Here is a 12,466-nt window from a genome sequence, read left to right on the forward strand (position 1 = left end):
TCATTTCCATCACACTCAGTGTGATTGTGATTGCAGCATTGCTATCCAGTGCAATCGTTGCCAAGCCTTGTCATGAACAGCAAAGAAACGTGTCAAAATTAACCTTTGGGGCCAAATCCGCATCATTTCATTGAGCCCGCTAGCTCAAAGTATCAAAATTGAAAATTGTCTCCACCTTTGATTGTTATCGTAACGATTGCCTGCATATATTTAATAATACGATGACACAACGGTGCATAACTACTTTAACTCGATGAGGATACACAAACAACTACAAATACACGTCAACTTCCCTGATGACAGAGCAGCACTTCCCAGCATGCCTGGTGGGAATTGTGTGTTTATTGTCAACACAGTTGTTCTTTGTTGTTCCCCCGTAGTAGCACTATTAGCTGAAAGCGCGTTTTTTTTTTACTTCATTTTCTTTGTACTGTGATTAAGTTTGATATTCTGTTTGTAGTAACCACCCTGTGTTCATTTTTAGTCTTCAAGTCATAACAACGATTGTACTGAATCACTTGAATCATTTTGTCATAGTGACTCAGCCGAGATTTTATCTCAAGATTCACTTGACCGTAAGGTGTGGTATCAGGATTGTATCAGGATGCATCCCTCCTTGTGCTCCACAAGGGGGCACCAATGCCAATGAACAGGATATTCATGCCCCCCCCCCCCCCCCAAAAAAAAATCACGCAGCAAATTTAAGCAACACCGCCCTGTGCGGACGCACATGTAGCACATGCCCGAAACCGCCACCATTTTAATGGTGAATGACCAACATTCTGCTGTGCCTTGGTGTCAGTCTGCGCTCTCGACATGTAGGCAGTCATCGCGCGGCTGTGGCTCCAAGAAGACTCTCTCGGCGAGGCTTTTGCTTTTCTACCCTCCACTCAATTATTCTACCACAGTTTTTTTTAAATGCATTTTATCCAACATGTTGTTTTGTGTGACAACTAACCTTCTGTCTATTGACTGTGTGTCCACTTGCTTCCTGTTGAATACAATTTAAATGTGTTATTAGGTGTTTTCATGAATGCATTCATAGTCAACCGTGTGTGTGTGTGTGTGTGTGTGTGTGTGTGTGTGTGTGTGTGAATACATGATTTATGCATGCACTAATTGTGACTGTTGGCAAAGTACTATTAGTTTTGATAGTGCTTTTGGCTGTTGCTGACGTGTTTGTTTGCACGTATTTGTGCACAAACACGTAAATTAACCCTTGGCATGTTTCTCTTGCAGCACATGCCAGCAGGGCCTGTTATCCCAAACAAGGTAACTCACACAGCAAACCTTCCATCCACCTTGTCTTTCTTCGACGCATTTTTCCATTCATTTCTCATTTTTGAGCTGCGATGTCCATCAAGTGGTTATGGTTTAAAGCATAATCACTGTGTCTGCTTGTTTCTCATCCCACAAAAATGAAAACTGTACTTTTTTTTTTTTTTAACTAAAAGTATTGAAAAATATTTGTTCCTCTTTCCATGCCTGCCAGTGTTGCTGTATTATATTTAACATAAATTAGCAAACAAATCTCCATCCATCCATTTTCTAATCCGCTTCTGCTCACGAGGGTCGCGGGCATGCTGGAGCCCATCCCAGCTGTCTTCGGGCAGGAGGCGCGGTCCAGCCCGAACTGGTTGCAAGTCACACATAGACGAACTACCATTCACGCTCACACTCACACCTTGCGACAATTTAGAGTGTTTAGAGAACATGCAAACTCCACACAGGAAGGCCGGAGTCGGAATCGAACTCTGCACCTCTGCACTGTGAGCCTTACGTGCTAACCAGTTGATCACTGTGTTGCCCATTAAAATATCTAAAAAACATTTTAATTCACGAAATTAAATAAAACTGGACACACTTGTATTTGCTTGTACTTATTTTGGTATTGCTTTATGGGTGTGTTTTTAAAAAATAATTTTGTTGAACCACAATTCAAGAGCAATCTCAGATTTCCATTGGTTAATTTTCGTTACTTTTTCATTTATTGTCCATGTGTTTATACTGTCGGTGACATTTTTGTTGGTTGGTGCGCCGTGAGATTTTTCTTATGTTAAATATGTGCAGTGGATAAATAAAGTTTGAGAAACTTTTGTTTATCGTATGTCAAACAGTGAATTGTGTATTTGCGCTTTGTTATAGCAAAAGCTGCTGTGAAAGCTCTATATACTGTAAATAAAGAGCTATTTTACAAGAGAGCGACGGTGATCGTAGAATTCTGATGTCTCTTTCGTCAGCCAAAAGTGCTTGAAAGTGCTTACGGGCTGACAAAGCAGCAAAACAAGTTCACTTTTGATTCATTACAAAAGCCTTTAATTCTTTGCTCACCATTTTTCTTGCCTTGCCAGCCCTTTGGAATCAATACAAGCGCGAAGAACTGCCCTCCTATCGAATATCGCATCCCATATCTTTCTCTACCTCCTTCTTATCTCTTCCACATTGGTCACTTCCCTTTTTCTGCATCCACCCACCCCACAGACCGAGAGCGCGGCGCCACTCACATGATCTCCACAGATGACCTGGAGTACCCGCGGGAGTATCGGACGCTGGGCAACAGCGGCCGGCGCTTCTCCAATGTGGGCCTAGTGCACACGTCGGAGCACCGGCACACGGTGACGGCGGCGCAGAGCCTGGAGGCGCTGACCAACCTACACAAGGCCGACATGGAGCGCAAGCGAGATGCCTTCATGGACCACCTGAAGAGCAAGTACCAGCAGCAACAGCAGTTGCAGCATCAGCACCACAACCCGCCGTCGCCCTCGCAGTCGCACGCCAGCATGAGGGGAGGCTCAGAGAGGGCCGCGCGAGAACAGGTACGCGCGAAACACGTTCACATGAACATTTAAGTGTAGCTACATATTGAAGAACAATTCAAAACCCAAGTGTCTTGATAACATTTCTGTGGCGGTTGTTATTTAAGCGTCTGTCTTGAGGTGTGAGGTGTAGAAAGGGGTTTGTACCAATGGGGAAAAAAAACAAGTGGCCATTAAGACAATAAGAGCACACTCGATTAATAATTGAAAATAGAAATGTTCACGCTGCCAAATCAGTTTTAAGTTGTAGTAATACCGTTCACCACTAGATGGCAAATATCACTCAACAGAGAAGGGTGGTGAGCTGGTCCTGTGAGCAGGGCTGCATTAGGTCAAGACAATTGCCTCTTTCAGGTAAAGTTTAGTTTATACGCAAAGCCATCTGCCATATTTGTGAAGGTGCTTTCAACCTAAGCCGCACACAACAGTTTTGTTTTGTTTTTTCACAAGAACCGTCGACAGATCATTTGAAATGCATGAGGCATTACTAGATTTGCATCCTTCAAACACATTTTCATGCAAGCGAGCCATTTGCACTTTATTAAAATATACTAAGATAACTTTTGTACGTTAGTTGAGTTAGGAAGTGTGTGGTCTTATGTGCCCCTCCTCCCCCATTAGTGCTGATGAAAAATTGTGACCCCCGTCCATCGTTTAAGTTGCCCATCCCTACTGTAAATTGTCTGCGTTGGCTTGAATACAAGTATTATTTTCTAAAAAATACTGTAGTTTCACGGCTGGTTGCTCACGTGTGCAAATGAGTATTGTATTTGAGTATTTAAAATGTAAAGAAATGACTGAGAGAAGGAGAGATTCAGGTGGAGTCTAATGTTGCCGTGGCAACCCCTTCCACATATGGCGGGACTATCGCATCGCAACGCTCAGGCTGCGCGGGCAAATGGGAATGGCAGATGAACTAAGTGCTCGCAACGACGAATTCGGAGGTGACGTCGCTCCTTTTGAGTGCAGTGGTCTTTCGTGGGTTGTGTGAGGGGGGCTACTGAGGACGCGGCAAAAAGCCCCACGTCTCCCACATGTGGTAGGGAGGGAGGAGGGAGGAGGGAGGAGCTGGAGCGAGTACAGCGCTGCAAGCCTCCTGCCTCCGTTGCCGCCGCTCAATTAGCCCGCAGCGGCGCGAGCCAGACAACCGCCTGCAAAAATAAAAGAGTCCCGATCAGCTGATGTAATGAATTAAATAATGTGCGATGAGGGAGGAAGGGGCGACGCGGACGGCTCGCTGCATTTGACGGACAGGCGAGGATAAAGTGGAGCGGTGGACCGGTGCAGGTGAGGCTGGACTTCAGCATGTCTACATGCGTGTGCGCGTATGTTCTCAACCTGTTGGTTGTTTTGGTTGTTGTGGCGAAAGCCGGGCAATACCTTCCGCCGACATGCATCAATTTTTTTATATTTTGCAAGTGATAGACTATGCAGTTGCAGTTTCGGTGTGTGTGTGTGGGGGGGGGGGGGCGGCGGGGTGGGGGGGGTGGGTGTGCGTTTAAGAGAGAATAACTACAAATGACTGTGATGTGGAGGCTGGTGGGGTGCTGGGGGATGACGACATGCAGTGGAGGAAGGGTAGTAGTGAGTGCAGCCCGCTTTACATGCTGGTCAGGTAATGCGGCGCTCCACTAACTCAGCTCTGTGCCTGATGTGCAGAAATATACAAGCAGCTCTTCGTTTCCTAAGATTCATCTTTTACGCTTTACGAGGGAAAATGTGAGCCCAGAAGACTGCGGTGGTTAATTGCTGCTGATAGCATCGGAAATTTAAAAAAAAAAAAAAAACGTAGGAGAGGAGGGTCTGTCTGACTTGACTTGCTCGAGCTGCGTGCCAAAATCGAGTCAATGAAGTTGTCTCATAAAGAGACGAGTTAATATTTATCACACACTTGATGGAGTGTCAGCACCGTTTTCTGCACTGACACTTGTCCTTTTATTTCGTCCTTAGATCCGATGACAAGTACGGCTGAACGGTTGAAAATTGATCTAATTGTGATTGCTTGGGCATCAGTCTGGAGTGGACTGTACCTTCCCAAAGTTGGCCGTGATAGGCTCCAGTTCACCTTCCGACCCTAAGGATAAGCATTGTAGAAAATAGATGGATAATATTGATTTATTCATTTAAACTAAGAACAAATTGGATATAATTATGTTTTAGACTTATTATTGAATGCCATACCAAACCATTTCTGTTTTCCTTTGGGCCTCCCTCACATCCTCCTTTTTGTAATGCGACTACTTGAACTGATACCACTACTATGACTACTTCTAAACCATTCTCTTAGTGCTAACATCATTTTGTGTTTTTTTTTCTTTTTTTTTTTTTCCTGCAGTCATGTTGTCACCTCAGACAACTCACACCAATCTGCCTCTTTTTCCATCATTTGTGCGTCAGGATTTATTAATATCCAGCCAACTGACTGGTTACTCAAAAGCGCCTGCAGATAAGAAGAAGTGCTCAAATAAGGGTTGGGATTTCATATTAAAATTCATGAACGCTGCCCAATCTCTCTTATTTTTTTTAATTCAGCATCTACAAGGTATATTTCCGGGACCACCGGCCACTTGGGACACTGGTGGGGGATTACATTTTAAAGGGAGGCGCCCCCCCCCCCCCCACTCCCCGCTCAATATGAGGCACTGTGACGGGACTTTCAAGTTCACACATTACAAGATAGAGAGTGAACATTGTTTTATTTCGTTTCACTTCCTAAAATTGTCTTGTCTTTCTTCTTCTGTGCCACGGGAAACACTGCAGCAACAACCCAACTACTGGAGCTTTAAGGTCAGTGGTGCATATTCAACGAAACCTCCACCGAGGAGTTGGTGTGTGTGTGTGTGTGTGTGTGTACTTGTTTGTGTCTGGTTTTGTATTCGTCTGCATTAATATTTCCTAAATCTTTTAAGCCCCCAAGTGTGCCGCCGATCATTGCATGTAATTCATCGCCACAAGCGAGTCATGCTTAACGCGGTGGATACTTGCCATAGAAGAAAATGGGCCGACTCGCATTAGGTTGTTCATTTATGAGGTAAATATATATGCTATGAAGGAAATGTTCACGTTTAAGCATTTTATTTTGTGAAACAGATCATACAGATCTGAATATCTTCTACGTACGTATACCGGGTGTGTATCTCACCAATAAAAGACTTTTCAATCCATCTCATGCATATAAGAGATGTGATACAATTTAAAGACGCTAAATTTAAAGTGATTCGGTTCGATTCGATATGCTCACATCACAAAACCGATTTTCCGATTTTTGTGACACCGCTAGTACAGTACTCAAGATTTTATTGAGGCCTTCGGTCTTCTGTTTGCATACGGGACATAAATGCTGTCACTTGAGGTGGCCTTTGAGCATGATGTACTGTAAAGAATACCGTGTGACCTCCAGTTTAGGTGTCTGCTCATGGCGCTCAAGGTTCCTCATGCATATACGTTTGTATATGCGTGTGCGTGCGTGGGCACGTGCGTGCTTATCGGAGGTTGTCGTGTCAGGATGCTGCCTTGGAGGATTTACCATACCTCACTCAGTCACGCGGCCACATTTCGCTTTTTAAAAACGAACACCTCGGCAGAAGAAATACTCCCTGTTAAGATGTATTGATCACCTGCTCCAACAGTCAAGTATTCCCCCCCCCCCGGTGGGCCGTTGTCTCTCGCGGAAGTTGGCAGGGAGGAACTCGTGCTAAACAATGCGACTATTGATGTGTGAGAGCATGGGGGATAAAAAAAAAAAAAGCCCTGAGCTTATCTGCTGTGTATTTCCCCCTCCACTCTCCTTCCATTCCGGCTCGGCTATCAGCGCGACAGGGTGGAAATGTCAGCGAATATCAATAGCCGAGTTCCTTGACCCATAGTGAGATGCGCGGCAATTTATCACTCTCAGCATTTTACTCCAAATGTGATTGATGGGAATTAGAGTGCCGCTCGGAAGCTTCATGATAGCCTTTAGCTTATGCAGAACACAAGCTCGTCAATGCGACTTTATTTACAATGGCAACAATAGACCATTTTAAACTGTAACGTGTATCGGCGCCAACTTACTTTCCTTAACCGTGGGAATATTTCATTGGATTGTACATTTTGGTCATTTTATGGTCCACTAATTGTTGACTTGAACGGCCCGGTGGACAACTGGTTAGCACGTCCGTCTCATACTGCAGAGGTGCAGGGTTCGATCCTCCGGCTTTCCTGTGTGGACATTGTATGCGTGGGTTTTCTCCGGGTACTCCGATTTCCTTCCACATTCCCAAAAACATGCATGGCAGGTTAATGGAACACTCAGACAATTGTCCATAGCGCAAATGCTTGCTTTTCTTTGTGTGCCCCGTGACTGGCTGACCACCAGTTGAGGGTGTACCCCACCTACTGGACGAAGACAGCTGTCCAGCACACCCGCGACCCTTGTGAAGATAAACGGATTAGAAAATGGATGGATGGATTTCCTTAGTTGTAATTTATGACTGACAAAGTGAACTGGGCAGCCAGGAGAGACACGCCTTTCATTTATCCCGTGTCAATTCCTGTTTTAATGGTATCCTTCTGGTGGTAGCATCGCAAAATCATCATTGACACAAAAAAAAAAAAAGATGAAACAAAAAGCCCTTTTGGTAGTCAGTCGTAGTTGTTTCCCACAGTCCTAGTTATCATAAAAATAAAGGCAATGGTGTTGTCGGTAGCAGATGCACCTACGACAGGAGGACACATAGAATAAACAGCATAGAAATGTAAACAAAGCCAGACGGGATGGGGCAGCCAGGTGTGTCCAGGGAACTTCCCTGGAAGTCTTTTCGCCTTTTAAGTACGCAATGATTCAGACTAAAACTTCACAAAACTTTACTGCAGTCCTCTTAAAAGTATAAGATTATACATTATTTGATTGTCAGCGAAAAGATAAAAAAATGACAATTTTATGTCTGGCCAACTGTTTTCTTCAGGGCACCATTTTCCACTTGATGTTTATTCCCCGGCTAAGCAATTTGCTCCATGCAATGATGGCTGCTGCTATTAGAAAGCCTCAGTTGTCTTGTGAGAGGGGAAGGAAGGGGGGGGGGGGGGTCGCTCGGGGGTGTTGTGTGTCCAGGCAGAAGATTGGCCTGAGAGGAATCACGAAGGTGGCCGAATAGCAAGCGAGGCTCGGTCAGTCAATTTATGTGCAGAGAAGAGCGCAAATGTACACGGCTGCAGTGCCAAGAGATGACAAATGAGCTCCAATGAAGAAGATATTCTTGGAAGTGTAAACTGTGTAAGAGCAAGAGGGAATTCCAAAAAAAAATGCAGAATAAGCGGTCAAGGTGTGAGGAATTGTAATTTTCAGACATCAGCACCTGCCTTTCGTCTGCCCGTCGAGAAATGTTTGACATTCTCACCGCTGACAGATATTGACTCAAGCGGCTCCTGGAGAATGTCACATTCACAGTTGTGGACAATTTGGAGTAGTCCTTGAGCCAAACATGAACGTTTTGGGGATGTTGGCCAGAGTACCCGCAGAAAACCCAATGCAAGCAATCTGCTTTTTTTTTTTTAAACATGTCATTCACCATGCGCGTCAACCTCACAGTGCAGGAGTCGTGGGTTCGATCCCGGCTCTGGCCTTCCTGTGTGGAGTTTGCATGTTCTTCCCGGGCCTGCGTGGGTTTTCTCCGGGTACTCCGGTTTCCTCCCACATTCCAAAAACACGCCTGGCAGGCTGTTTGAACACTCTAAATTGGCCCGAGGTGTGAGTGTGAGCGCGGATGGTTGTTCGTCTCTGTGTGCCCTGCGATTGGCTGGCAACCGGTTCAGGGTGTCCCCCGCCTACTGCCCGAAGACGGCTGGGATAGGGTCCAGCACCCCCCGCGACCCTTGTGAGGATAAAGCGGATTAGGAAAAGGATGGATGGATGTCATTCACCATTCACTCCATGAAGTCTTTCACACATTTTCTATTGCTTGCACGACGCATGCTCTGTTTATACCAAATGTACTCTGTTCAAGTGCGAGGTGCCTTAACATGTTGGACCTCCAACATGTTGGTATTACCCCCCCCCCCCCCATAATCAATGACAAGCAGAGAATCACCGCCTAATCTTTATCTTATGCTCAAAAGCTGTGCTGATCTGAAATCCAAAGCCCTCTATGGGGCATTGTTAGTCATTACAGTGGTTGACAACCCTCAATTTCACTTACAACATGGGTGTAACGCTCTTCCACACCTCCGTGTTGAAAAAATATTCATTGATGGTCGTCAACGGTTGGATTCCAGATAAGGCCCTGACATCTTTAAGACCCTCTGAGTTGTTGTGCTTTGATTTTCTATGGCAATAGAAAAAGACTGCTTTGTGCAGACTTTCAGGTCAGATAAACACTTCGATTACACAGGCGCTTCCAAGGACTGTAAACTTTGCTGCTGTCCTTGCTAAATTACACATCACGTCAAGCTGCAGCCCACGCTCGACAATTCCTCAGACAAAACGAAGCAGGCGAAGAAAGAAAGCGCAGCAAGTTTGATTGCTCCGTACATGTTTCTTTACATGCTTACAAAACTTTCTGCTGAACACTATCACACTACTGTATCGTGTCTGTGTGTGAGACTAAATTATGCATGAACACTGACAGAAGGCCGGCACATATAAATATAGACAGAAAGGAGTATCAAGTGAAAAGGCGCTGTAGGGCAAAAATAATGAAGAATGTAGCTGTCTTGCTGTGATGCTAAGCATTGCTGATGGTTCAGAGCGGGCCAATATTGCTACTTAAAGCTATTTTCGCTTTGGGTGAAATAAGCAACTTCTGTCAAAAGGTCCCTGGGGGCAAATTTCCTTTTTTTTTTTACACACTATAGAGTCTGTATATGCACCATATCAGGGTTCAGTTTATGCATTGCAGATTTTTTTTGAATTAGTGTTGTATCCAAGGGTGTAAAAAAAAATCAAACGGGTCCATTGTAAAAAAAATATACTGTATATATAAATTGGGAGTGAGGACATGTTACAAGTGTAAGAAGGCAACCAAGACCCGCCTGTCCGGTGTCAAAAACTACATTATGGTCCTCCCTCCGAAACAAGCAGCAGAGAGCATTGTGGGAGCTCATTACGGCACCCTTTGAGCCAGAGGATCAGCCAGCCGCTCTGCTGAGCTCGAGCCCAGCTGCCCTGAATCGACAGGGTGCCAACGCCAGATTCGCAGGGGCTTTCCAAAAACAAAAAGAAGGACTCGTTTAAAATTTACGGCAGCTCGGGAGGCCCGCAGTTTTGGATAAAGTGCGCCAGGGGAGGTGTGCAAAAATCAGGCAAACATGACACAACTTACACAAAGCTGAAGCACATCCTTCTACTGCAGTGCCTGTAAGCGTCAAGTCCAAAACCACACTCGGCGTTTTGATCGTCACTCATGTTCTTCTTACGCCGTCATCCTCCCATCAGCCTGTCCTCACCCCGGTCGTTGTGCCCTCTCCCCGCTACAGAGCCGCAGCCCTCGCCATTCCCAGTCCACCCAGTCGGGGCTGGCCGACCAAGCCACCAAGCTGTCCTTCGCCTCCGCCGAATCCCTGGAGACCATGTCCGAGGCCGACGTGCCCATCGGCTTCAACAGGATGAACCGCTTCCGCCAAAGCTTGCCCTTGTCGCGCTCCGCCAGTCAGAATAAGCTACGGTCTCCAGGTCAGCATGTAGCATGCACGCTAACACGCGCGCGCACTGCGTCCTTTCGTGATCCATGCAAATATCCATTGGCATGATGTAGTTCAGTCCAGTGCCTAATTTAATCTTTTTGAAATATATTTACTATCAATCATTTTTTATTTGAGTATTTAATCCACTTTTGTTCTGTTGTGAGTTATTTGTGTATTTTACTTGAGTTAATTTTTGCTTTTTTTTGTTGCATAAAACTACTGTTATAATATTTGTGACACGATTCGAGGCTGGTTAATATCTTTATTCTTTTGACAATCCACTGACTCTGTTGTGCCAATGGAAAGGCCTCACCCATCCCTCCAAATAATGTTCAGTGGGTTTGCATGCTCACACTTTGGGTTTCTCCAGCACCACATGTCTGACTTTTAACGACTGGTTCTTTCTTTGCTTTGTTTGTTCTTTGTGTGTTTGGACCGCACTCCACCAAGATGAATATGCAGGTTAGTCAGGCGTCAAAACACATACAAGAGATATCAGATCAAATGGAGCTGTTCGAGCACATCAAGTGCGTGCGTTCTTTTCAATTTGTTTCCATCAATGTCATGCAAAAAGTGTCATCTCGTAATTAAAGTAGAAGGTCAAATGCGAGAAGAAACGAGATCGCATTTCGAGTTCAATCAAAATTCAAATGTGATTAATCCCACCGTAAGGATGCAAAAACACATTTTTTTCTTGTTTGTTGGTTTTGAAGTTCAACATTCGAATCGATAAACATCATCGGTACTGCACTAAATTGGTCATTAATTTTCATTTTCCATATTTGGCGTTCCCTCACATGAATACAGTGTTGCATAACCAGGGCTTCTGAGGTCACAAATGTATAAATCAAATGACCTTGAACAATGTTACTATTGATGTGAAGGCAATGATCATGTTCATGATTTCACACAGTGATGAGGAAAAAGATACCTTGATCAAATGATCACGTCTCCAACATTCCTAGAAAATCACAATGTCCCATCACCGGTGAGCTTTTTTTAGAATGGGCCTCGCGCGCGATGTGGTCCTTCGGAGCTTACCTGGTACCCGACATTGGTGACCCTTGTTATATTTTGTATGTTGCCTACAGTATGAAGTCCAATTTCAAAAAGGTGGCGGTTGGATGCGTGTGTTATAGCAGTGGAGGTCAATAGAATTTATTGTTGATATCTTTTTTTTTTTTTTTTTTCTTCCCCAGGCGTGCTCTTCCTGCAGTACGGCGACGAGACGCGCCGTGTGCACATCACCCACGAGCTGAGCAGCCTGGACACGCTGCACGCCCTCATCGTGCACATGTTCCCGCAGAAGCTGACGGCGGGCATGCTCAAGTCGCCCAACACGGCCGTGCTGATCAAGGACGAGGCGCGCAACGTCTTCTACGAGCTGGAGGACGTGCGCGACATCCAGGACCGCAGCGTCATCAAGATCTACCGAAAGGAGCCCGTCTACGCCTCCTACCCGGCCGCCGTCCACCTGGCCAACGGGGACCTGCGGGTGAGCGAGTGTGCGCGAGGGCTGAAGGAGAGGTTCTCGGCTTATGATGCTCATTTGAACGGCAAAACACGGGAATTGCTATGACATTTCCGAATGGTCCTCACTCTCTCAGCATTTAAACGGCGTAATTTCTCATTTCAGGCAAAACATTTGCAGCTTTTAAAGCAGAACTAATGAGCATTTTGAGCGCGTTGTTTTTTTTGTTTCACTGGTGATTTCGGCAGGTATTCCTCCTGGAAATGTGTTTCCTATCTTGAGTAGGCCATCTGTTGACGACAATGTCGCCGTGTTAAAACAAGTGTTTCTTTTTTTTTTTTTTTACATTTCCGCGTCAGCGACGATCAAGAAAGGCCTGAGGGAGATGAGATTTTTGGTTTTAATTATTCAACGCAAAACCCTGCTTAGCCGTGTCTTGCCATCAACAATGCAAGTAGAAGGGTGACAATGACGAATGGACGGGCGGGTGTTTAAGTGTACCTAATATTGGGGGTGGTCA

At 45.2% G+C, this 12,466-nt stretch overlaps 1 protein-coding gene across 1 annotated transcript in view; it reads left to right on the forward strand.

Annotated features, from left to right (window-relative positions):
- Positions 1–319: 319 nt before the first annotated feature.
- Positions 320–12,466, forward strand: part of srcin1a (SRC kinase signaling inhibitor 1a) — a 31,821-nt gene continuing 19,674 nt past the window's right edge. Inside the window, exons 1-6 of the mRNA XM_086132894.1 lie at positions 320–326; positions 1,240–1,272; positions 2,482–2,816; positions 5,577–5,603; positions 10,269–10,464; positions 11,675–11,970. Of these exons, the coding sequence (XP_085989020.1) occupies positions 320–326; positions 1,240–1,272; positions 2,482–2,816; positions 5,577–5,603; positions 10,269–10,464; positions 11,675–11,970 (894 nt within the window). The remainder of the gene's footprint in view (positions 327–1,239; positions 1,273–2,481; positions 2,817–5,576; positions 5,604–10,268; positions 10,465–11,674; positions 11,971–12,466) is intronic.

Source organism: Hippocampus guttulatus, chromosome 16 (assembly GCF_054856545.1).
Source record: "Hippocampus guttulatus isolate MCC_2025c chromosome 16, RoL_Hgut_1.0, whole genome shotgun sequence".
Classification (NCBI taxonomy): Eukaryota; Metazoa; Chordata; class Actinopteri; order Syngnathiformes; family Syngnathidae; genus Hippocampus; species Hippocampus guttulatus.